The sequence below is a fragment of the Hemitrygon akajei genome, chromosome 18 (genome assembly GCF_048418815.1).
Source record: "Hemitrygon akajei chromosome 18, sHemAka1.3, whole genome shotgun sequence".
Classification (NCBI taxonomy): Eukaryota; Metazoa; Chordata; class Chondrichthyes; order Myliobatiformes; family Dasyatidae; genus Hemitrygon; species Hemitrygon akajei.
In genome coordinates, this window is record NC_133141.1 from 3,033,641 (window position 1) to 3,058,986 (window position 25,346).

Consider the following 25,346-nt stretch of genomic DNA (forward strand, 5'->3'; position numbering starts at 1 on the left):
AGAAATGGCCTAAAATTCCTCCAAGCTGATGTGCAGGACTAATCAACGGTTACTGGAAATGTTTAGTTGATGTTATTGCTACACAAGTGGTGGGAGGGTCACAGCAGTTACTGAAAGCAAAGTTTCACATACTTTTTCCAACAAATACATGTAATATTGGATCATTTTTCTCAATAAATAAATGAGCAAATATAATGTATTTGTGTTATTTATTTAATTGGGTTCTCTTTGTCTAGTTTTGGGCCTTACATGAAGATCTGATCACATTTTAGATCTTATTTATGCAGAAATAGAGAAAATTCTACAGGGTTCACAACTTTCTAGCACCACTGTATAGTCTGAAATGAAATGTAAAAACAGGCTGAATAGTAACTTTCAAAAGGATTTGAATATATTAAATATAGATGTTGAAAAGGAGGGTTACGGTGAAAGAGAGTGGTAGTGGGATTAATTCGATAGCACTTTCAAAACTACAGCAAGGATGTAGAGCAGGAAAGTCTCATGAATGGGAAAGTGAGGGAAGGGTTGCATGTATAGTCACCCATCCACAACTGAACAGTAACTTTTTTTCTTTTTTTAAAGTCAAGTCACTGCATGCACTGACCATGTTTGTTTAACCACAGTCATGCCAGCCGCAAAATGTAATTCCCTTTCCTGTTTAGGGAAGTGACCTTAAAACACAAAGTACATTTTTTTCAGAGTAGAGCTTGGGCTCATGTTTGGAATGTAAAAATGCAGCTCTGTCCCAGTGCAGTTGTGGCCCTGCATTCTTGGCATTTAATGGGAACTCTGGTATTTTTTTCATGTCTACTTTCACAACTTTGTGCATTCAATCTCGACGCTGAGAATCCAGTCATTTACACAGGACCTAAAGGAAGTAATTTTGGATTTTCTGTTGAGTTCTACATGCCTGAGGCTGGCACGTGAGTATTTTGTTCCAGTTCTCAATGAATATGGCTTTGCAACTACTGTCTTTTGCAACAGCACAGCAGTTAGTGGTGTGATGTTCAGGCATATTATTGCCCACAGGACTATGTTTGCTTTACTCCGGGGGAAAGGGGATATTGCTGAGCTTATAGAAGGTGACAATAAAATTGCCTTCCTTCTTTACAAGAGGTGATGTTTCTAATAAGTAAAAAAAATACTTTAGTGTGTTTTACCTTCTCAAAAAATACATTGATTAGGGTAATATACACCGGGAGGGAACATACAAGGGGCAGAAAAAGACTAAGTAGCTGAGTTGGATAGATGGGGATGAGTGAAGCAGTGGATACACAGTTTATTCAGGCTTTTCCAAAGGTTGAAAACAAGAGGAACGGTAGCCAAATAAATCCAGCTCAAAAGAAAAACATCAGCTTTGTGACCAATGAAGCCTCGAACAGAAAAGGGAACTACAATTTGTGATGGGCATGACTGTGATTAAACAATCTCGTTTTGTGATAACTTGGTCAGTACATGCAGTGACTTGACTTTATAAAAAAAAACTTCATGTGTAATTATCAGTCTGATGAGAGAGTAAAGTCTAAACAGTTATCGTAGTATCTGACATCAAGTCAGCGAAGTGTTGTTACATCGCTTTTCTTCACCTTCTCGTTTTGGACTCTGCCATTCCTTCCACCCTTGTGAGTTTTGAACTTATCTCACACTGTGACTCCCTTGCAAATCAGATATACACAGGAAATGCAATGTTTAGTGTAATAGCAAAGTAGCATAACTACCATTCCCATGTGTGACACATTGACTGATAACAGAGTGTAGGTTCCACACCCATTACTTACAGCACAGGAATTTAATTTGTTACATTTGAGAGAGTTATGTTATGTTACTGGACTAGTTATGCAGGGGGTTGAAGAAATAATGCAGGCATTTTGAGTTCAATTTGCACAATGATAGATTAAGAAAATAAAAATTTGAGATCAGTAACAATGACTGTGAAAGGCTGACAATGGCCAATACCAGAGAATATCAATTGAAGGCGAGGGGAGGAAAGTTTAAGGGAGACGTCAGAGGTAGGTTTTTAACACAGAGAGTGGTGGGTGCCTGAGTCCCACTGCCAATGGTGGTAGCAGATGTTGATACAATAGGAACATTTAAAAGACTCTTAGATAGGCACCTAGATGTAAGAAAAATGGAATGTTATGGGCAACGTAGGAGGGAAGAATTAGGTTGATTGTGGAGTAGGTTCATACAGGTCGGCCCAACATTGTGGGCCGAAGAGTGCATATTGTGCTGTACTGTTCGATGTCCTATGCTGGATTGCTATAAAGTAGCCTTCTTCAGCAGGGAGAAACCTGCCATCATTACAACGTTGACTATTTACAGTGGCATGCAGAAGCTTGGGCACCCCTGGTCAAAATTTCTGTTACTGTGAATAGTGAGTAGAAGATGAACTGATCTCCAAAAGTCATAAAGTTAAAGATGAAACATTCTTTTCAACATTTTAAGCAAGATTAGTGTATTATTTTTGTTTCGTACAATTTTAGAGTGAAAAAAAAGGAAAGGAGCACCATGCAAAAGTTTGGGCACCCCAAGAGATTGGAGCTCTCAGATAACTTTTTTTTCTCAACAATATTTTTATTTTTTTTTAAATAAAGAGAGCATAGTATAAAGGAGGTTTGTGTAGTGCATAACACATGTATCAAATGTACAATTCACATCTATGAAAGGGATGCACCCATGGTACAATCATGCTTTGGTTACCTCCCTGCCCCGACCCACCCCTCCCTATTCCCATCTCCAAGCCATCACTGCATTAGCAAAAAGGGTTAAACAGAACCTTTGTCCCCACAGAGCTGCATTGGTATAGAGAAGGTGTATTTTCCTAATACATAGACTGTTGTATGTTTACAAATCTGAGTCCATAGAATTTTACTGGAAAATGCTGGAGGCCAGGGATTTATGTGCAGAGGAAAGGAAGAAAGGGTGGACCTTTAGTTTGGCTGGGAATTCTGAAAATATTCAAGAAAGGGTCCCCACACCTTTTGGAACTTTATGTCTGAGTTGAGAATTGAATAATGATCTTCTCAAGGTACAGACTGGACATGATGTCCCTGAGCCACTGAGCGTGGGTGGGCGGGGCAACATCCCTCCACCTGAGCAAGACTGTGCACCTGGCCAAAAGAGAGGCAAAAGACAGTGTGCGACGTTTGGTTGGACTAAGGTGCATGTCCCCCTCTCCGGCGGTGCCAAAAAGAGCAATCAAAGGGTTAGGTTCCAAATAGTAATTAAGTATTTGGGATAGAGTTTGGAAGACATCTTTCCAGTATTTTTCCAAGCCACGGCATGCCCAGTACATATGAATAAGGGAAGCCTCACCCCTTTTTCATTTGTCACAGCAGGGGTCAACATCTGGGTAAATGCGAGATCATTTACGGTAGTTTTAGACATATGGGCCCTGTGTACAACCCTGTGGGCACATAAAGAGGTTGAGTTAACTAACTTGAGAACTGACTCCCATACATCATCTGACAGTGAGAAATTTAAATCTTGCTCCCAGGCAGTTTTAATTTTGTGGGGGGAGGGGCTCACCTCAGAACCGCTAGCTTGTCGCAAATAGTAATATTAGACCTTTGCGCAATGGATTCATGCAGAGAAATATATCAACGACATTTGTATCGGGTGCCTCAGGGAAGCTTAATATCAAAGGACTAATAAAATGTCTAATTTGCAAATATCTGAAGAACTGAGTGTTGGGTAGTTAAACTTTGCAGACAGTTGTTCAAATGATGCAAAGCAGTTGTCTAGAAAAAAGATCTTTAAAGCACCCGATGCCCTTCTGTACCAGTCTTGAAATGTTGGATCATGTATAGAAGGCTGGAAGAGATGATTATATAGAATAAGACTTGAAAGAGAGAAGCCATGGAGACCACTATGCTTTCTAAACTGAGCCCATACTCTCAGGGTGTGCCTGATAACAATTGGTTTAGGCGTAAGAAAAGGGAGTGCGGATCCAAGTGCGGAGTTGGAAAAATTCTTCATAGAGTTTAGCTCCATTGCCACCCATATTGGGCAGTCAATATTGGTTGTAAAAATTGGTTGTAAAAATGAGACCAAAAGATGAGATAGCGTATGTTAGCTGCCCAGTAATATAAACAGAAATTGGGCAGCGCCATGCCCCCAACACTTTTAGATTTTTGAAGATGGACTTTATTCAGTTGGGGATGCTTGCCCTTCTATAAGTAGGATGATATGACTGAGTCTAGCGAGTCAAAGAAAGCTTTCGGAATGAAAGTTGGTATGGATTGAAAAAGGTATAAGAATTTAGAAAGGATGTTCATTTTGACAACATTAATTCAGCCCATCAGGGACATGGACGGGGTAACCACTGTGCTAGGCTCTGTTTTGTATGATTTAACAAATTAATGAAATTTTCTCCAAGAAGATGCTTATAATTCCTTTGCAGTGTAGGAAATTATTTGACCCCTGAGGTATGCTTTCAAAGCGTCCCAAACAACCAGGCTTGAGGTTTCAGGTGTCAGATTGGTATTAAGGAAAGATTATCTGGTCCTCCATAAATTTTACAAAATCATTATCTGACAGTAAGGTTGAATTGAAACGCCAATGCTTATTTATTTGAGGAAGGCCAGGAAGAGTTATGGACAGGACAACCAGGGTGTGGTCTGATATCACTAAGCTCTAGTAAACACAGGAAAGGACCGATTGAATCAGCTGATTATCAATTAGAAAGTAGTCAATTCTGGAAAAGGTGTGATGGACGTGTGAGAAGAAAGAATATTCTCTCTTATTTGGTTGGAGAAAGCGCCATACATCAGAGATGCCATAGTTGGAGAGGAAGGATTGAATTAATGAGGCTGATTTGCTTAGTACTCTGGGAATAGGAAACGATTGATCCAGCACTGGATCTAATCAACAGTTGAAGTCTCCACCTAGTATGAACTGAGATCAGGCAGCACAGAAAAAAAATGTTCAAAGAACTCCACATCTTCTTTGATATTATTCAATCCTTCTTTAATATTATTGACTCTAAAATATCTTTGTATGTATGGCGGAATAAAAATCCTAGATTAAGTAAAAAATATTTACAGATGTCTAAGAAGGAAGGTGGTTTGGCTTTGCCAAACCTAAGACTTTATATTATTGGGCAGTTAATATCCAATATTTAATATTTTGGACACAGGACTCGGTGGCAATACAATGCCCACAATGGATAAATCTGGAGTGTAAATCAGTACAAGGTTTTTCATTGGTCTCTATCTTAGGATCTTCACTTCCCTTTGTCTTCTCTAAACTGAATAAACTAATGACTAATCCTATAGTTAAATATACATTAAATATATGGAATATGGTTTCAATTCCATAAATTTTTTGGTTTGAGTAAGTTCATTTTATCAAGCCTTATTATATCTAACTTCCTTTTTCAGCCTTCTGTTATGGACCAAGCCTTTGTGCTATGGAAAATGAGGGGTATAACATGTTTTCGTGACTTATTCTTAGATAATTGTTTCATGTCCTTTGAACAGCTAATAAATATAATTTGCCTAGAGCCCATTTCTTTAGATATTTACAAATTAGAAATTTTTTGAATAATATGTTACAGTCCTTTCTGAATTTATTCCCAATTGACATATGGAAAAAAATTCTAGGTTTAAATCCCTATCAGAAGGGTTTAATAACCATTATTTATAATATGATCATGAAAATACAGCCAGGGATGTCAGATAAAATTAAAAGTGAATGGGAAAAAGAACTTCAATTTTCCTTACCTACAGAGCAATGGGAGAAAATTTTACAGTTAGTTAACTCCTCTTCTATATGTACCAAATACGCCCTAATACTATTCAAGGTGGTACACAGGGCCCATATGTCCAAGGACAAACTCACTCAATTTTATTCTCATGTTAATCCAGTCTGTGACAGGTGCCATTCTGAAGTAGCCTCATTGACCCACATGTTTTGGTCTTGCCTTTGCTTGCAAAAATACTGGAAAGATATTTTTGGTATCATTTCAACAATTTTGAGTATTAATTTGCAACCTCATCCTATTACTGCAATTTTTGGTTTCCAATGGTGGATAACAGTTATTTATTCCCCTCAGCTTGGCGGATGATTGCATTTGTTACATTAATGGCTAGAAGATCCATTCTATTGAACTGGAAAGAAATTAATCCCCCAACTACATTTCAATGGTTTTCCCAAACTATATCTTGTCTGAGTTTAGAAAAAATCAGAAGTGTCATTTTTGACCCTTCGGTCAAATTTGAAGAAACCTGGAGACCATTTATTCAATATTTTCATATGAGTTAAACTGACCTTTCCCGAGCCTTTTTCTTATCACCTTTAGTTATTTGGATAGAGGTGTGGAGTTATTGACACTACTGTGTATACTTGATATGATACAATAGCCCATGTCGGTTAGGTTAGTTGTTGTTAGTTTTTTTGGGGGGGTTTTATTTTTGTAAATACAGTATGAGTCTGGGAGGTTATTATATCTGTGTTATTAACTGTTTGTATTTGCATTTCAACCTTATTAATTATGTATTCTCAAGCTCTCTGTATTTGTTGTTTTTTTCTTATGTTTTGTTTGAAAATTAATAAAAAGATTTAAAAAAAGAAGTCCACATCATCCAAGTTTGGAGCATATATGTTAGCCAACACTACCCATGTATTATATAATTTCCCCGAGACAATGACAAAACGGCTGTTTGTATCTGATATTGTGTTGTGGAGCTCAAAGGGAATGTTTTGGTTAATGAGAATTGAGACACCCCTGGCTTTAGCCTGAAAAGTGGAGTGGAAGTGCTGCCCCGCCCATCATGACATAAGACAGGAATTATCAGAACTGCGAATGTGTATTTCTTGAAGAAATGCAATTGCTGTAATAAGCTGTTTGAGATGTGAGAATACCTTCCTTCTTTTAACAGCATGATTCAGCCCCTTGACATTCCAGCTCACAAAGTTTAATGGACTAACCATTCTCCTTTAAATAAGATACAAGTTGATAGGCATAAGCGGTGTCAAGATTTCGGGTATTAGCTCTGAGGCAAAAATGTAAAACAAAGAGAAACAGGGCAGAAATAAATCCTGTATAACAAGGACTTCTAAGGGTTCTTAAAACAAAACCGACGTTGGAGTACCCTCCACCTACCCCCCAACTCACAATAAGGCCGCTGCCAGAGAACATCGCAGCAGGCTCTTAATCATCCAACAGTCCAACTTCCTGTCATTTGTAGCGTCACCTTCAACTCCATTATTGTTTTTTTTTTGTAATTTATTTTTTTATTGAAGTTCATCAAACAAACATTTCCATAAGATGTTTTTCAGCCATTGTATATATATATATATATATCTCATATAATCATATATATCACAAAATCTCCACTGTATTTATCTGGGGTATACACTTATAGAAGAGAGTGGAAAGAAAAAACAAGCAAAAGGAAAGAACTATGTACAAGTAGGGAGTGATCTTTGTTTTACAACATATTCATTGATTTGTGAGAATAAAATCAGGCCTATGAGGCATTATGTAGTTAAACCATTTTTCCCGGTATGAATCAAATTGTTCCACCTGATGATTAACAGATGCTGTTATCTTCTCCATTTTGTAAAGGTCCATTGTAATTTCCATCCATGTATTTAAAGTTGGGCTCTCCTGTGATAACTATTTCCTAGTAAGAGTCTTTTTACCAGCCACCAACAGGATATTCATTAAATATTTATCTCTTTTCAACCATTCTTGAGGTATATATCCAAAATATATGGTCTTACTCTCCAAGGGTATTTCACATTTAAAGATGTCTTGTAGGGCATTGTGTATCCCCCTCCAATAGTTTTTGATAACAGGGCAGTCCCAAAAAATATGATAATGATTTGCATTTTGATTTCCACAATTTCTCCAGCAAACAGGGAGGTTACCATCATAATGGGATTTCTGAGAGGGTGTAATAAAATATCTTATCAAGTTTTTCCATCCAAAGTCCCTCCATTTCTGTGAATTGGTACACTTCCATTGATATCTCCATATTGTTGTCCATTCTTCCTCAGATATAATTATCCCTCCTTCCTTCTCCCATTTTGTTTTAATGTATGAAGTCGAATGTGTTTTAAGATTTGACAACCCCTTATACATGCTTGAAATGATTCTACTACCATTATCTGAATTATATGCTTTTCTAAAGAGCTCTATCAAGCATGTATTTGCCTTGGTTACATTTTTTAAGCGTCTTATTAACATATCGTCAGGTCTGTAAATACCAATAAAAATCTTGTTTTTCTAATAAGTGTTTCTCTTTAAGCATTTCAAAACTGAACAGTGTTCCTTCTTTCATTATGTTGCAAAGAACTGCTATTCCTTTAGCTGTCCAGTCCTTAAATCTAGCATCCAGTTTATTTGGTGTAAAATCAGAGTCATATGCACACCATTTAAGAATTGCAATATCTCCCTCTAGATTATATTCTTTTATAGAAGTTTTCCATATTTTAAGAGTCAATTTCACCCATGGGTTATCAATAGTATTTATGTACCTTTGCAGGTTGTTATCAGCCAAAATTGCTTGTATGGGGATGGGAAGTACCCGCTCCTCAATGCTTTTCCATTGAGCGTCATATGATGGGTTGCACCAACATATCACAGCTCTCAACTGTGCTGCAAAATAATAATCGCTAAGAGAAGGTAGGCCCCATCCCCCCTTTTCCTTTGCTAATTGCAAAGTTTTGAGACGAACCCTGCCAAATATACCTTGATAGCATCTTGTTCCATTCATTGAATTGATTTTGATTAATCTCTATTGGTAGGGTCTGAAAGAGATATAACAGTCTGGGCAGTATATTCATTTTAATAGACTCAATCCTTGAACTGAGACCGAGAAAAGGAATCAGACTCCATCTTGCCACATCTTCCTTAATTTTTTAATATAAAGGCTGATAATTACATTCTGATAATTTTGCCAAATCTTTTGGTATAATGATGCCCAAATATTTGAAAGACTCTGTGGGCCGTGCCAAGGGGTATCAACATTCAATTTCTCTTGGTGGGCTATAGTAATATGAAAGTAATTGGGTTTTATCTATGTTGATCTTGTATCCTGATAATTGACCATATTGTTCAAAGGATTGCATCAATTTAGGTAAAGAGTATGTTGGTTGCCCTAGATAGATCAAAATGTCATTGGCATAACAAGCCAATTTATGCTCTGTCCCCTTAATAGTAATTCCCCTGATATCTTCATTTTGTCTGATGTATTGAGCTAATGGTTCCAGAGATAAAGCGAAGAGTAGTGGTGACCATGCACAACCCTGTCTCGTGCCCCTTTCTAGGGTAAGACTATTTGATAAATATCCATTGATTTTAATCTGAGCAGTAGGATTGTCATATAGTGTCTGTATAGTTTTAATAATTGTGTCTTGGAGACCAAATCTATGTAAAACTCTGTAAAGAAAATTCCAATTAACCGAATCAAATGCTTTTTCAGCGTCCACGCTTATCACTATCGCTTCGATTTTATTTTTTTGGATATGATCCATAATGTGATGTGTCCTTTGTATATTGTCTTGAGTCTGGCATTGTATAAAACCTGTCTGATCATTACTTATCAGTATGGGTAGAAACTACTCTAATCGTTTGGCCATGATGGAGGTAAATAACCTATAATCTACATTAAAGAAAATCTACTTTGTACTTTGTGCAGAGTACAAAGTAAATGGGAGGATACTTGGTAGTGTGGAGGAGCAGAGGGATCTGGGGGTACATGTCTACAGATCCCTGAAAGTTGCCTCACAGGTAGATAAGGTAGTTAAGAAAGCTTATGGGGTGTTAGCTTTCATAAGTTGAGGGATAGAATTTAAGAGTCGCGATGTAATGATGCAGCTCTATAAAACTCTGGTTAGGCTACACTTGGAGTAGTGTGTCCAGTTCTGGTCGCCTCACTATAGGAAGGATGTGGAAGCATTGGAAAGGGTACAGAGGAGATTTACCAGGATGCTGCCTGGTTTAGAGAGTATGGATTATGATCAGAGATTAAGGGAGCTAGGGCTTTACTCTTTAGAGAGGAGGATGAGAGGAGACATGATAGAGGTGTACAAGATATTAAGAGGAATAGACAGAGTGGACAGCCAGTGCCTCTTTCCCAGGGCACCACTGCTCAGTGCAAGAGGACATGGCTTTAAGGTAAGGGGAGGGAAGTTCAAGGGGGATATTAGAGGAAGGTTTTTCACTCAGAGAGTGGTTGGTGCGTGAAATGCACTGCCTGAGTCAGTGGTGGAGGCAGATACACTAGTGAAATTTAAGAGACTACTAGACAGGTATATGGAGGAATTTAAGGTGGGGGGTTATATGGGAGGCAGGGTTTGAGGGTCGGCACAACATTGTGGGCCGAAGGGCCTGTACTGTGCTGTACTATTCTATGTTCTATGATGCATTTCTTCAAGGGAATTGAAGAGACTGCAGGTACTGGAATCTGGAGCAAAACAAAAAAAAAAAATGTGCTGTATTATTCTATGTTCTATGTTCTATGTTCTACAAAACTTAAAAAAAACTAATGTTAAGAACGGATATTGGTCTAAATGACCCGCATTCCATTTTATCCTTGCCTTCTTTCGGTATAGCTGAGAGTATCGCTTCCTTCCAACTGGGTGGCATTTGTGCCTTTTTTAGAGCCCAGTTCAGTGTGGGGAGTAAAACAGGAATTAACTCATTTTTAAATTCTTTGTACCACTCTGCCGTATACCCATCTGATCCTGGTGACTTGCTTAATTTAAGCCTACTAATTGCAGCTTTTAATTCAACTTCAGTTATGTCAGCAGTCATCCTTCTATTTTGTTCTTCGCTTAAAGAGGGTAACTAGAGAATTCAAGAAGGTGTCAATTTGGGTTATGCTTCCCCCTGGAACTTTGGAATATAGCATTTTGTAAAACACTTCAAATGCTTCTTGAATTTCACTTAGCTTATTTTTTATCATTTTCGTTTTTGGGTCCCTCGTTCTATGAATTGTATTTTCTGCTATCTTTTTTTTTCAGTTTCCACACCAGTATTTTCATAGATTTCGATCCACTTTCATAATGTCTCTGTTTCAGAAACATTAAGTTTTTCCTGATTTCTTGCGTAGCCAAATTATTTATTTCATTCCTAATTCTTTTAATTTCCCCTAATGTATCCTGTGCCAAATTCAATTTGTGTTTTTTCTCTAGTTCCTTCAGCCTATTTTTTTAATTTCTCGAATGTTTTATTCCTTATTTTTTTCTTATATGAAGATATCGCTATAACTTTCCCTCTTAAGACTGCCTTCAGAGTATCCCATAAAATGGGAGGTGAAACCTCTCCATTATCATTAAATTCTAAGTAGACACCAATTTCTTTTTTAACTTGTTCCTTAAAGTACGGATCATTGAGTAGACTTGAATTTAGTTTCCGAATAGTATTCTTTGGTTGTAGGTCAAAATCAACAGATAAATATATAGGTGCATGGTCACTTACATCTATTGTCCCAATTCCACAGGTGTTTGTTTTGTCTTTGTCTTTTCCAAATGTTATGAAATAGTCTATTTTGTATATACAGAATGTGGAGCAGAATAATGAGTGTAATCCCTTCTGTCAGGGAAAAGGTCCCTCCATATATCAATTAAACCAACATCCTCAAAAAGTGTATTAACTTTCTTAAGTAAAGATTTTGTTTCATAGGTTTTTCTATTGGAAGAGTCTAAGTTTGGTTGTAATTGTAAATTTAAGTCTCCCCCACATATCAGGAGACCTTCTGTTTCCGTTACCATAATATCAGTAATTTTCTGAAAGAAACCAATATCACTTCCCGGGAGTGCATATATATTCAATAGAGTAATTGAATTGCCGTCTATATTCCCCCTTACCAGAATATATCTGCCCTCTTTATCTGCCATTTCGAATACTTTTTCAAAATTTAGCTTACTTGAGATAGGAATAGCAAATCCTCTCCTATGTCCTGATTTATATGAGGAGAAAAACAGATTAGTGAAGCCCATTCTCTTTAGTTTTTTATGCTCATTATCACTTAAATGAGTTTCCTGTAAATATACTACATGGGCTTGTTCTTTTTTCATTTTGGATAAAATTCTCTTACGTTTGATTGGATTTAATAGCCCATTTACATTAAAAGAAATGAACTTTACCTTGTCCTTAGCCATCTGCATTTATCAGTCAATGTATCATTGAAATTAGAATAAAACTTAATCGATCTACTCCCTGAACAAATAGGAACCAAGAAACTCGAATAATAACAAAAATGGCAACGAACGTGTGATTCCAAGGCTGAGGTCTCTAGTAAATGACCCTGCATTGAGCTAGAGGAAATATCTAGCTTTGGGGGATAACCCCTCCTATTTGTGAGTTGAGGGCCCCCATTGCAGTATTCATAAAAGTCAGTGAACAATTCCATTACACAGAAAAGATTTCACACACATACACACACACACACGCACACATATATATATATATATATACACACACACATTACACACATACACATATATGCACACATATATATATATTCTCATTTTGGTGGGGAAAAAGGAGTAAGTGAGCGAATAAAGAATAACAACTAAGTAATATAAAATCCACATGATAATAAGTATTTCTCGAGATAGGTATATCACCATGTACTTTTGCTTCTGTTTAGCTTCTCAACATTTTTAAAGTTAGCCAAACCTTATGGCTCTTCTGAAGGGGGTGAGGACTGTCTTTGGGAAACTCCCGGTCTCTTCCTGATATACTTCTCTTGGCCTCCTCCCGTCTCCTGCCTTTGCGTTTCTCGCACTATTTCCCAAGCTGAGCGGGACAATTCCTCAGCCAGGCTTTCCCTCGTTTTGGTCATGCTGATGGGCAACCCTCTGGCCTTCATGTCTGTAGTCACCTCTTCCACTGTCTGGTACAACTGCGTCCCGTTGTCATAAAACACTCGAATTTTTGCAGGGTATGGAGTTTGAAATCTAATCTTATTTTGCTTTAATACTCGCTTTACTTCAGAGTATTCTTTGCATTTCTGGAGGACTGCGGGGGGGGGGGTTAATCTTGGTCAAAATATATTAATTTATCCTCTAAAAACACTCTCTTCTTACCCCAGGCCCTTCGTAGAATCTCCGCCTTGATGCTGTACCAAAGGAATTTAATTATTATTGATCATGGCTTTCTATCCTGGGTAGGTTTTGGGACTAACGCGCGGTGCGCTCTTTCAACTTCCAGCTCCATAGCCGGGGGAAGATCCAGCGCGTCCCGCAGTAACTTTCCGACAAACTCTGTCATAGACGGGCCCTCCGCTCCTTTGGGAATGTTGTAGATTCTGATATTTTTCCGCAGTGATCTTCCCTCCAGATCAAGCAGTTTACCTTCTTGGTGATGTATTATTTTTATTGTCTTGCTCAGTATCCGTTCCACGTTTTGAACGCGATCTCGGTTTTTTTCCCCTGGGTGATCACATGGGTTTGGGCGGGATGAATAATAAAATAAAATGGGCGGCATGGTGCCCTGTTGGTTGGCACTGTTGCCTTGTGGGATTCGGTGAAAACTAGAGTTAAGATTGGATCAGCCATGATCTTGTTGAATGGCGGAACAGGCTTGAGGGGCCGATTGGCCTACTCCTGCTCCTATCTCTTATGTTCTTATGTTCTTATGCTCTACCTTCTCAATGCCAGTCTCTGCCACTGCTATTTTTTGATTAACGCTGGTGAGCTCTGCCTTAATATCACGGAGCTGCTGCTTCATATCTTTCTGGACCTCTATTATTTCTTTCAGGATTTCGAAGATATTCGCCGCTTCGACTGAATGAGGCCCAGCAGCCGCCTCGCTCGCACGCGGTCGGGTAGGAGAGCCGCTCGCTGCACTCCTCTCGGACCCAGGCTCCGCAGTGTCGCTTTTTTTATTTCCATTTCTTCTCCCCATTCTTGCCCCTCTTTTCAGTTCAAATATTTTTCGAAAAATATTATATGTGATGGGTTAACGGGACTTAATGCGTGTTTTTCCGGAGGAGCTAGTGACTTAAGCTGCCATTCTCGACGATGACGTCACTGCTCCATTATTGTTATTTAAAGGAAACAGTAAGCATTCAACACTCCTAAACTGACATTGTGCTTAGTGAGTGATAAAACAATTCCCCCAAGGTTTATTAAACATGGCTCTGAAAAAGAACCATAAAGCAGAAATATAAACTGATATCTGAAAAAAATAAAAAATAAACAGATTTTACCCAGTGCTCTTCCCACAAAAGGTTGTAAAGTTCACTGAATTGGAGGTAAAAGGAAATACTCTCTCTCTCGAGCAGTCTGAGTGTATATTATTCCACCTATCATGGTAGTCAGTATCTAACCCGGCCAAGTCAGACCAGACCTCGCTATCCAAGCACTGCTAACGTTACCTGGCAGAGGGTATGGTAGAAAAATATTTTATGAAGAATTCAGTGTAGTGGGGAGGCCGTTGATGCACTTCCGTGCTTCATCTACCGAGCGTAGCCACTTCCTGTCACCACTAAGAAGTGTGATGCAGAGCCGTGCAGGGTTTAGTAGGGAAGGCCTGAGTCCTTGGTTGTATAGCTCCATCATTACTTCTCTGTACTTGGCTCGCAGGCTCAAAACTTCAAGACAGTAGTCCTCCACAACCGGAACCTGCTGGCCGCGGTATTCTAGCTTCCCTCTCCACCGGCCTGTCTAACCAGGAGATCTTTAATCTGGTAGCGGTGCAGGCGAAGAATGACCGGGTGCGGTCTCTGTCCTGGGGCTGGTTTAGCTGCTAGTGAACGATGGGTTCTATCAATCTCTAATGAGATCTCACAAAGCAGACTGGAAAAAAATTCAGTAGGATGCCCGCCTACGATAGATTCTGACAGGCCCAGGATGAGTAGGTTCTGCTGTCTGCTCCGGCCCTCCAGGTCAGTAACTTTAGCTGTTAGCTTGATATTGTTTTCACGTAAGCTGGAGCAGATGTTTTCCAGCTCACTGACGCGCTGGCTCAGGTCGTCCGTAGCAAGCTTGAGAGAGGGTAGGCATTGGCTGTGGTCCTCCACTTTGCATTGAATTTGTTTGAGTTTCATTTCCAGCAGGCTGAAAGAAGATTTAAATTCGGCCAGTAACGCCTCATGGTGTTGGTCTAGTAGCGTGGAGATAGCCTCTACTGTCAAGCCAGCCGCTGAATCATCTTTTTTCCCGGATTTAGTACTCTTTGAGGTCATTGTGAAGCGAACATAGTCGCAGGCAGGGGGAAGAGCAAAAAGTCCAACAGTTTGGTGTGACAAAAGGGAGAAAAAGGAGTGTGGAGATAAAAAGTAGGACGGAGCACCCATTCTTTGCGACTACTCCATGTGGCTACCAACTGGAAGTCCCCAAGCTTTCAGATAACTTTTACCAAGGTCTCAGACCTTAATTCGCTTGTTAGGGCTATGGCTTGTTCACAGTCATCATTAGGAAAGGCCAGGTGATGCAAATTTCAAAGCTTTATAAATACCCTGATTCCTCAAATCTTGTCCAACAATCAGCAGCCATGGGCTCCTCTAAGCAGCTGCCTAGCACTCTGAAAATAAAAATAAATGATACCCACAAAGCAGAAGAAGGCTTTAAGAAGATAGCAAAGCAGTTTCATGTAGCTGTTTCCTCAGTTTGTAACGTAATTAAGAAATGGCAGTTAACAGGAACAGTGGAGGTCAAGTTGAGGTTTGGAAGACCAAGAAAACTTTCCGAGAGAACTGCTTGTAGGATTGCTAGAAAGGCAAATCAAAACCCCTATTTGACTGCAAAAGACCTTCAGGAAGATTTAGCAGACTCTGGAGTGGTGGTGCACTGTTCTACTGTGCTGCGACACCTGCACAAATATAACCTTCATGGAAGAGTCATTAGAACTGGAAGCCTTTTGCAAGGAAGAATGGGTGAAAATCCCCCAAACAAGAATTGAAAGATTCTTAGCTGACTACAGAAAGCATTTACAAGCTGTGATACTTGCCAAAGGGGGTGTTACTAAGTACTGACTATGCAGGGTGCCCAAACTTTTGCTTTGGGCCCTTTTCCTTTTTTGTTATTTTGAAACTGTAAAAGATGGAAATAAAAAAGTAATCTTCCTTAAAATATTAAAGAAATGTGTCATCTTTAACTTTATGCCTTTTAGAAATCAATATAACAATAGACAATAGACAATAGGTGCAGGAGTAGGCCATTTGGCCCTTCAAGCCAGCACCACCATTCACTGTGATCATGGCTGATCATCCACAATCAGTACCCCGTTCTTGCCTTCTCCCCATATCCCTTGACTCCGCTATCTTTAAGAGCTCTATCTAACTCTTTCTTGAAAGCATCCAGAGAATTGGCCTCCACTGCCTTCTGAGGCAGAGCATTCCATAGATCCACAACTCTCTGGGTGAAAAAGTTTTTCCACAACTCCGTTCTAAATGGCCTACCCCTTATTCTTAAACTGTGGCCTCTGGTTCTGGACTCTCCCAACATTGGGAACATGCTTCCTGCCTCCAGCGTGTCCAATCCCTTAATAATCTTATATGTCTCAATCAGATCCCCTCTCATCCTTCTAAATTCCAGTGTATACAAGCCCAGTCGCTCCAATCTTTCAACATATGATAGTCCCGCCATCCCGGGAATTAATCTCGTGAACCTATGCTGCACTCCCTCAATAGCAAGAATGTCCTTCCTCAAATTTGGAGACCAAAACTGAACACAATACTTCAGGTGTGGTCTCACCAGGGCCCTGTACAACTGCAGAAGGACCTCTTTGCTCCTATACTCAATTCCCCTTGTTATGAAGGCCAACATGCCATTAGCTTTCTTCACTGCCTGCTGTACCTGCATGCTTACTTTCAGTGACTGATGAACAAGGACACCTAGATCTCATTGTACTGCCCCTTCCCCTAACTTGACACCATTCAGATAGTAATCTGCCTTCCTGTTCTTGCCACCAAAATGGATAACCTCACATTTATCCACATTAAACTGCATCTGCCATGCATCTGCCCACTCACCTAACCTGTCCAAGTCACCCTGCTTTCTCCTAACATCCTCCTCATATTTCACACTGCCACCCAGCTTTGTGTCATCTGCAAATTTGCTAATGTTACTTTTAATCCCTTCATCTAAATCATTAATGTATATAATCAGGTCATCTTTTACTCACTTAGCTATTCACAGTAACAGAAATTTTGACCAGGAGTGCCCAAGCTTTTGCATGCCACTGTATATGTAACTCCATTCCCATATAATTGATTCATCAGTGCATGAAGGGATATGGAGAGAAGGCAGGAGATTGGGTCTGAGAGGGACAATGGATCAGCTGTGGTGAAATGGTGGAGCTGACTCAATGGGCCAAATGGCCCAATTCTGCTCCTATAGCTTATAGTCTTATGGTCTTATAATCATTAAAGTGATTGCTAACAATTAGTGGTAAGTCACTCAGTTGTTTGAAGCCCGATCATAACCCAGTGATAAACAGTAAATGCCGAAATTGCAAACAGTGTCTGTCCATGTGAGAAAACATTAATGAAGGCCATAAGGGTTGTTTAAACAGTGTGGGTCCGACATGCACAATATCAGTTCCAAATGCCCCTCTCTGTTACCTAGACTGAATCTCACACAAGGAGGAAGTGCACAGAATGTGCAATTAGAACATCAATCCATATCTGATGCCTATTGTTCAGCTTGGACTGAACGTAAGAATCTAACACACAGTACTGACCAAGCACAGCAAGTCTGGTCCAAGCAGCAGGAGGAATTTACACATGCTTCATTTCTTAATGATTTGCAGGTTTGTGGGGAATATAGAGCAGATCCCTTAGGACTGGAGCTCCCAAGGTGGCAGATAAATGAGTGAGTGAACCTGCTGTAGATTTAGTTTTATTTTACTCGTACTTACCTGGGGACTTTAGCATAACCAGGGCCAGAGCAAGAAGGCTCAAAGGCTTCTTGCTAAAGGAGGCCAAAGTATTAGGGGATGGAAGGTTCCAAAGTGACTATTCCCCAATGTTTTTATCTCTACTGTCTCATGTACACATCTGGTGTTTCCATCTCCACATGACCAACATTTCTGTCTTTAAACACCAAACCTTCCTATCTATACACATCCAACCTTTCTTTCTCTACATGCCCAATATTCCTTTCTGTACACATCCTATGTCTCCATCTCTTCATATCCAAGGGCTATTGTATCTGGAGGATAAGAATTTGCAAACCGTACACTGCAGGGAGTTCTCCATTCCTCCCTGGAATGCTCTATCTTTTCTCCTGGTCCTGAATGTCTTCATATCTGCCACATCTCGCAGTCTGCAGCTCAATTCCTCATGGCCAGGCAGTGTCCCCGAGGAGTGAAAGGGAACTTACTCCTTCTTGGGGACAAAGCAGTATGTTAGGAAAGCAAGATAAATCCAACCCAAATGTTGAAAAGTGTTTGCACGTATAATTACAGGGTCAGTAAGTACAGGCTGCAGACTCTGTGGAAAGACAGATGTAGGGTTACAGCCATACTCTTCCAATACCTTGGACCTCTTACTCAGGTAGTCTGGATAATACCCCAATTACCACAAAGTATATGCACATTAGTTTTTCTCTGCAGGTTTTACTCACTGTATTTGTCATCTGATTCCTCCAGTGTGACCCTTGCACTCAAAGGAGTTGACACTAGAGTTGGCTATTCCTAGGCTTGGCTACAATTTGCTCACACCCAGACCACACCTTGCTTAATGACCACTGTTACCATTATCATTCCAACTGAGATAATACCTGAGAATGTCAGTGCGTGAAGTTGTTTTCCTCAGACACTGTATTCCTGTTGGCCAAGATGTATGCACATGAGGCATCTTGGATTTCTAAAGTGAGAGAGGCACCAGGGTTTGATTACACTGAGGATGAGAGGAAATAGAGTGTGAAGTAGGAGGTCTTGTATCAGTGTTCTAATATCTGCTTGACATGTGATCTACTCTAGACCAAGAACTACTCGATTGTCACTTCCTATAATTGTGAGAACACACTTCTCAATTTATTTAGTTTTTGGAAATTAGAGCTCCCATGCTCACCATATGCATTGCATTGTTCCAAATAATGCTCACTCACCATCTTACTATGGGAGAAGAAGGAATGATATCTACTGTGTTGCAAAGTATTTGATTGAAGGTATTCCTGCCATAGTTGAATACCTAGAGAGTGCAACCTGTAAAAAGGGGTTTCTGTGTTGACCTGTTTGAAGCTGAGTGACCCTGCCAAGAGCCAAAGCACGAGGCCCTGACTCCAGCCAGCATAGTTCTCCATGTTGTGGTCTTCTTGGAGTTAACCAAACATATGAGGTAATTAAACTCGCCTTCCCTGATTAACTCCTACCATTTCAACTTTATCTCAGACTAAGAACTTCCCAGGACCCAGCCTATACCATACAACCATATAACAATTACAGCACGGAAACAGGCTATCTCGGCCCTTCTAGTCTGTGCCGAATGCTTACTCTCACCTAGTCCCACTGACCCGCACTCAGCCCATAACCTTCCATTCCTTTCCTGTCCATATACCTATCCAATTTTACTTTAAATGACAATACCGAACCTGCCTCTACCACTTCTACTGGAAGCTCATTCCACATCACTCTCTGAGTAAAGAAATTCCCCCTTGTGTTACCCTTAAACTTTTGCCCCCTAACTCTCAACTCATGTCCTCTTGTTTGAATCTCCCCTACTCTCAATGGAAAAAGCCTATCCACGTCAACTCTATCTATCTCCCTCATAATTTTAAATACCTCTATCAAGTCCCCCCTCAACCTTCTACGCTCTAAAGAATAAAGATCTAACTTGTTCATTCTTTCCCTGTAACTTAGGTGCTGAAACCCAGGTAACATTCTAGTAAATCTTCTCTGTACTCTCTCTATTTTGTTGACATCTTTCCTATAATTCGGTGACCAGAACTGTACACAATACTCCAAATTCGGCCTTACCAACGCCTTGTACAATTTTAACATTACATCCCAACTCCTATACTCAATGCTCCGATTTATAAAGGCCAGCATACTAGAAGCTTTCTTCACCACCCTATCCACATGAGATTCCACCTTCAGGGAACTATGCACCATTATTCCTAGATCACTCTGTTCTACTCCATTCTTCAATGCCCTACCATTTACCATGTATGTCCTATTTGGATTATTCCTACTAAAATGTAGCACCTCACACTTATCAGCATTAAACTCCATCTGCCATCGTTCAGCCCACTCTTCTAACTGGCCTAAATCTCTCTGCAAACTTTGAAAACCTACTTCATTATCCACAACGCCACCTATCTTAGTATCATCTGCATACTTACTAATCCAATTTACCACCCCATCATCCAGATCATTAATGTATATGACAAACAACACTGGACCCATTACAGATCACTGAGGCACACCACTAGTCACCGGCCTCCAACCAGTGGCTTCTCTCCCAGTCACCACTTTGTATCCCTGTCCGAGACACAGGACACTTGCTCATGCATCTGGTACTTCTTGGTATCTCTTAAGCTATGCAATAGTTTTCACTCAAGGGTGTGGTCAGTTTTAGTATTGAGGGAGATCATAGATAGATTCTTGATCAGAATAGTTAATAGTAGAAGTGGGGAATTTGAAGGTAAGGTGAGAAAGCCAGGATCTTTATGAACAGCAAGCATGCTCGAGATGCCAAGTGGCCGAGTGGCCTACTGCTGGTCCAAATTTGTAAGTTCCCTTTTTCATGAGGTGCAGACATGACTTTCATCAGTGCAGCCTCCTTTCAGCCGTGCCAAGAATCCCCGTGCACTATTCCAGAAATGGAACAAATGGCAGAAATTAAAACATAAATAATTGCACATTGTTCATGGATTCATTCTATTGTGAAAATGGAACCAGGAAAAAGTGAGGTAGACCTCTTCTCATCACTCTTACAGTAAACCATGGAAATGAAGTTCTACCTCCAGAAATTAAAGTTAATCTTGTATTCAAACTACATTTACATAATAGTCTCTACAGAGGATTACAACTCCTGCAGACTGCAGAATCCTTTAGAAGCAGATGTTCAGGAATCACTCCAAATGGAATTACTGGACATAAAGATTTCAGACTTTCTGAATCTGAACACTGTCCCAAACACAGACTAGAATAAGAAAGATTAAAGAGGTCAATTATATGACAAAAGAAAAGGTTGCAGTTTTTACAGACAATAACATCAGTTCAAGGAAAGGTGGAAACTTGTCCACAGAAATGAAATCTAGGCTGACCCTTCAGTTCAGTACCAAGGGGATCCAACAATGATGAAAGATGAAATGTTGAGCTCTGATCCTACCAGCTCTCCAAAGTGCAATAACATTTTCCACTGTAAAAAATTATCTTTTGATAGATGATCTGATCCCTCATGTCTTTTTTTTTGTGAGACTTACAAATTAGGAGTTGCTTTCCTACGCATTACAATTAACCATGATTTGCTTCAAAGGTACACAGGTGACTATTAAGCAGTTTGAAAATGTTTGAGATCAGAAAAACATGATTTATAAATACAAATTAATTCTTTAAAATTCTAAATGTATTGCCTAGAGGTTGGTTCAGTTGCACCTTTTTACTTACAAATGTTTGGTAAACAATTTAAGATATGTTAGATTACACTTCAGGGTAAAGTTTCAGCCATTGGGAAATTGACCTTGGAATACCTATAGGCAAATCACCATCTTTCTAGTGTGTTCCCAGAAATGTTATAACTGACAGAGCATGCAATTTTTAAATCTTACTGGCATAAATAGGAGCCTTTCAGTGCAACATTTCACCTTTGTTAAATATGGCAGTTACTGTAAAAGCTAAGAACATCATAACTTCTTGCCTATTTAAAAGAATATTCAGAGTTGATGTTAAGCTATTTAATAATTTAATATTTCATAATTCAACACAGACTGCTCAAATGCTTCCCAAAGTTCAAAAAGTTTGCTTAAATTCCCAAGGAGCACAATTTCAGCATTTGGCTATGACAGTGATGCTAGAAAGCTTGTGAACCCTTGTCGAATTTGCTCTGTTTCTGCATATATATGACCTAAAATGTAATCAGATCTTCATGTAAGTCCTGAAAATAGATAAAGAGAACCCAATTAAATAAAGAACACAAAAAACATTATACCTGTTCATTTATCTTATCAATTGCAATACTGCTAGTAATGCCTTGTTAGCAGCCTTTCTAGATGAAACATGGCAAGTTCACAACAAAACCAGCAGCTGCCACACCACACCACTTATCTCTGATTAATGAAGGCTGGAATTTTCCCCAAAGAGGATACATTTTAATAATGTTGGAGCACTCAGAATCAGTTATAACAGGAAATAATATCAAAATGATATATCAAAAATTGTAACATCTTTCAGCAAAATTACAGTCGGCCTTCCTTATCCGCGGGGGATTGTTTCCGGGACCCCCTGCAGATACCAAAAAGCACAGATGCTCAAATCCCTTATTTAACCTGTCTCAGTATGGTAGTCTTTAGGACCCAGCAGAATCCCAGACCTTATTTAACCTGTCTCAGTGTGGTGGATATTAGGACCCAGTGGTGCAGCTCTGAATCTACAGTGTTTATGTTCATGAAAATAATGATGATCACGATTGAAAATAAAGTGTAAGTAATAAAGCGATCAGAAAGAGGTGAAACGCCATTGGTCATTGGAAAAGCGTTAGGCTACAGTCGGTCAACGATCGGAAAAATTTTAATGGAGCATGTGAATGGTACTGCCCCGATGAAAGCTACAATCATTACTAAGCAACGCAGTGGTTTAATTATTGAAATACATACGTTTCTTAAGTGTTTTATATGCATAGAAAGGTAAAATATATACTACATACTAAGACAAACGTTTGACTAACTGACGCTAAAAAATACCGGATGTACCTGTTCCGACTTCAAATCCGACTTAAAGAAGGACTCAGCAATGGTACTCGTTCATAACCTGGGGACTGCTTGTACTTTAAAATCATCTTTAGATTACTTATAACACCCAATACAATGTAAATGTTATGTAAATAGTCATTATACTGTATTGTTTAGGGACTAATGACAAGAAAAAATAGTCTGTACATGCTCAAACAACGAGTGCTGGAGAGAGAACTTCTGGGTTTTCCTGATCTGCAGTTGGTTGAATCCGCGCGTGCGGAATCCGTGGGTAAAAGGGCCGACTGTACACATCTTTTTCTGTTCTAAGGATCCTTAAAAGCCTCAAGTTCCAAATGGATCAGTGTCAAACAGTAGCAGAGCAGAAAGACACCATGCTATTATGTGATGAGATTTTAACTAAGTCCTTGCAAAGAAGTATGTTTGTTCTCCTGGAAGCAAATTATCTTCCAGTCTCTGCACAACTTTCTGCAGGTGAATGGTGGTGGACTTTTCCATGCTTCCTATCAACTATCTACATCAGCCTTGCCATGAAATCATAGTTGTCAGCTGAGTCCCCTGTGGCCAAAGGGATGAGAAGACAACTCAACACCCCCAGCTGCTTGGCAAGCACCCAAACAGATTCCTAAACCAGGTGTCATACTGCAGTCTGCTCCTGATTGTTTTTAAACTGCAGATGCTGTAAGTCTGAAATAAAATGCCGGAAAAGCCTGGCGGGTTGGACATTATCTGTGGAAAGAGAGAAGCATTTTGGGTCTCAAACCCTGCAACAGAACTGAGAGAAATAGCTCCATCACAGAAACTCCCATCATTTCACTCACAGCTCTTCCCCACCTTCACTGCCACGTGGAACAGCTTGATTTCTCTCATTTTCAGTTCTGACGAATGGTCCCAGACCTGAAAAATGCACCATTTTTCTTTCCACCAGATGCTGTTTTACCTACTGAGACTTTCAGCATTTTCAACAGCCTGCTGGTGCCCATGTGGCACAAGTCACTCCAAACTAATCCAGTAATCGCCTAAAGAGATTGTCTCTGAGGTGGTGCTGTATAGCAATAAATAATACATTCACACCATGCATTTGCATGATCTGTGATGCCATCATTCTCAGAGCAATCAGCTGGCCAGTTATAACCTTACCCTTAGTTGATCTAATATTATCCCTATGGCATGAATGTCCTACTTCCCCTTTCACTCTGCACCTAAAATTCAGCTCCACTGACGTCAATAGGCCAGATTCCAAGGGAAGCCAGCTGACGGATATTTTTCCAAATATTTCCATTTGTTACATGTACCGTTACCTTGCCAGACCCCTAATGGAATCAGGAATTAAAGTGGTTATTGCAAACCAAGTCAGTTTCTGCTCCATGACTTTCCTAGTCTGGTCAACAGAATCCTTTGTCAGTTTGATCGGACATTCTGAAGTGGAGTATAGTGAAGGTTAACAGGAGGGACACAAGCAAATGAAATGCAAATAAATATGTTAATTAATCATTTCCTACCAAATAAATAGCCATTAAAACATTCACTAGTTCAGACCAGTTTATTTTTTATTGAGATACAGCACAGGACAGGCCCTTCCAGCCTTCAAGCCGCGCTGCCCAGCAATCCCCCTATTTAATCCTAGCCTAATCACGAGACAATTTACAATGACCAATTAACCTACGGACTAGTATGGCTTTGGATGGTGGGAGGAACCCAGAGCATCCAGAGGAAACCAATACAGTTATGGGGAGAATGTACAAACTCCTTACAGACCGTGATGGGAATTGAACCCTGGTCACTGGCACTGTAAAGTTTTGTGCTAAGCACTATGCTACCCTGATGAAATTTGTTTCAGATACTTTAATATAAAGAGAGGTCTTCAGTACACTAGGTTTTATAGAAAGATATAAGAGCCATTAGACTAGATGTACTAAACTCCATTTTTATATTCATAGAAACATAGAAAACCTACAGCACAATACAGGCCCTTCAGCTCACAAAGTTGTGTCAAACATGTCCCTACCTTAGAAATTACTAGGGTTACACATAGCCTTCTATTTTTCTAAGCTCCATGTGCCTATCCAAAAGTCTCTTAAAAGACCCTATCGTATCCGCCTCCACCACCATTGCCGGCAGCCCATTGCACACACTCACCACTCTCTGAGTAAAAAAATTATCCCTGACATCTCCTCTGTACCTACCCCCCAGCACCTTAAACCTGTGTCCTCTTGTGGCAGCCATTTCAGTCCTGGGAAAAAGCCTCTGACTATCCACACGATCAATGCCTCTCATAATCTTATACACCTCTATCAGGTCAGCTCTCATCCTCCGTCGCTCCAAGGATAAAAGGCCAAGTTCATTCAACCTATTCTCATCAGTAATGCTCCCCAATCCAGGCAACATCCTTGTAAATCTCCTCTGCACCCTTTCTATGGCTTCCACATCCTTCTTGTAGTGAGGCAACCAGAACTGAGCACAGTACTCCAAGTGGGGTCTGACCAGGGTCCTATATAGCTGCAACATTACCTCTTGACTCCTAAATT

The 25,346-nt window shown here is 39.7% G+C and overlaps 1 protein-coding gene across 1 annotated transcript in view; it reads left to right on the top strand.

Annotated features, from left to right (window-relative positions):
- Nucleotides 1–699: 699 nt before the first annotated feature.
- LOC140741028 (integrin alpha-8-like) overlaps nt 700–25,346 on the top strand; it is a 157,045-nt gene continuing 132,398 nt past the window's right edge. Inside the window, exon 1 of the mRNA XM_073070660.1 lies at nt 700–923. Coding sequence (XP_072926761.1) covers nt 733–923 — 191 coding nt within the window. The 5' untranslated portion in view covers nt 700–732. The remainder of the gene's footprint in view (nt 924–25,346) is intronic.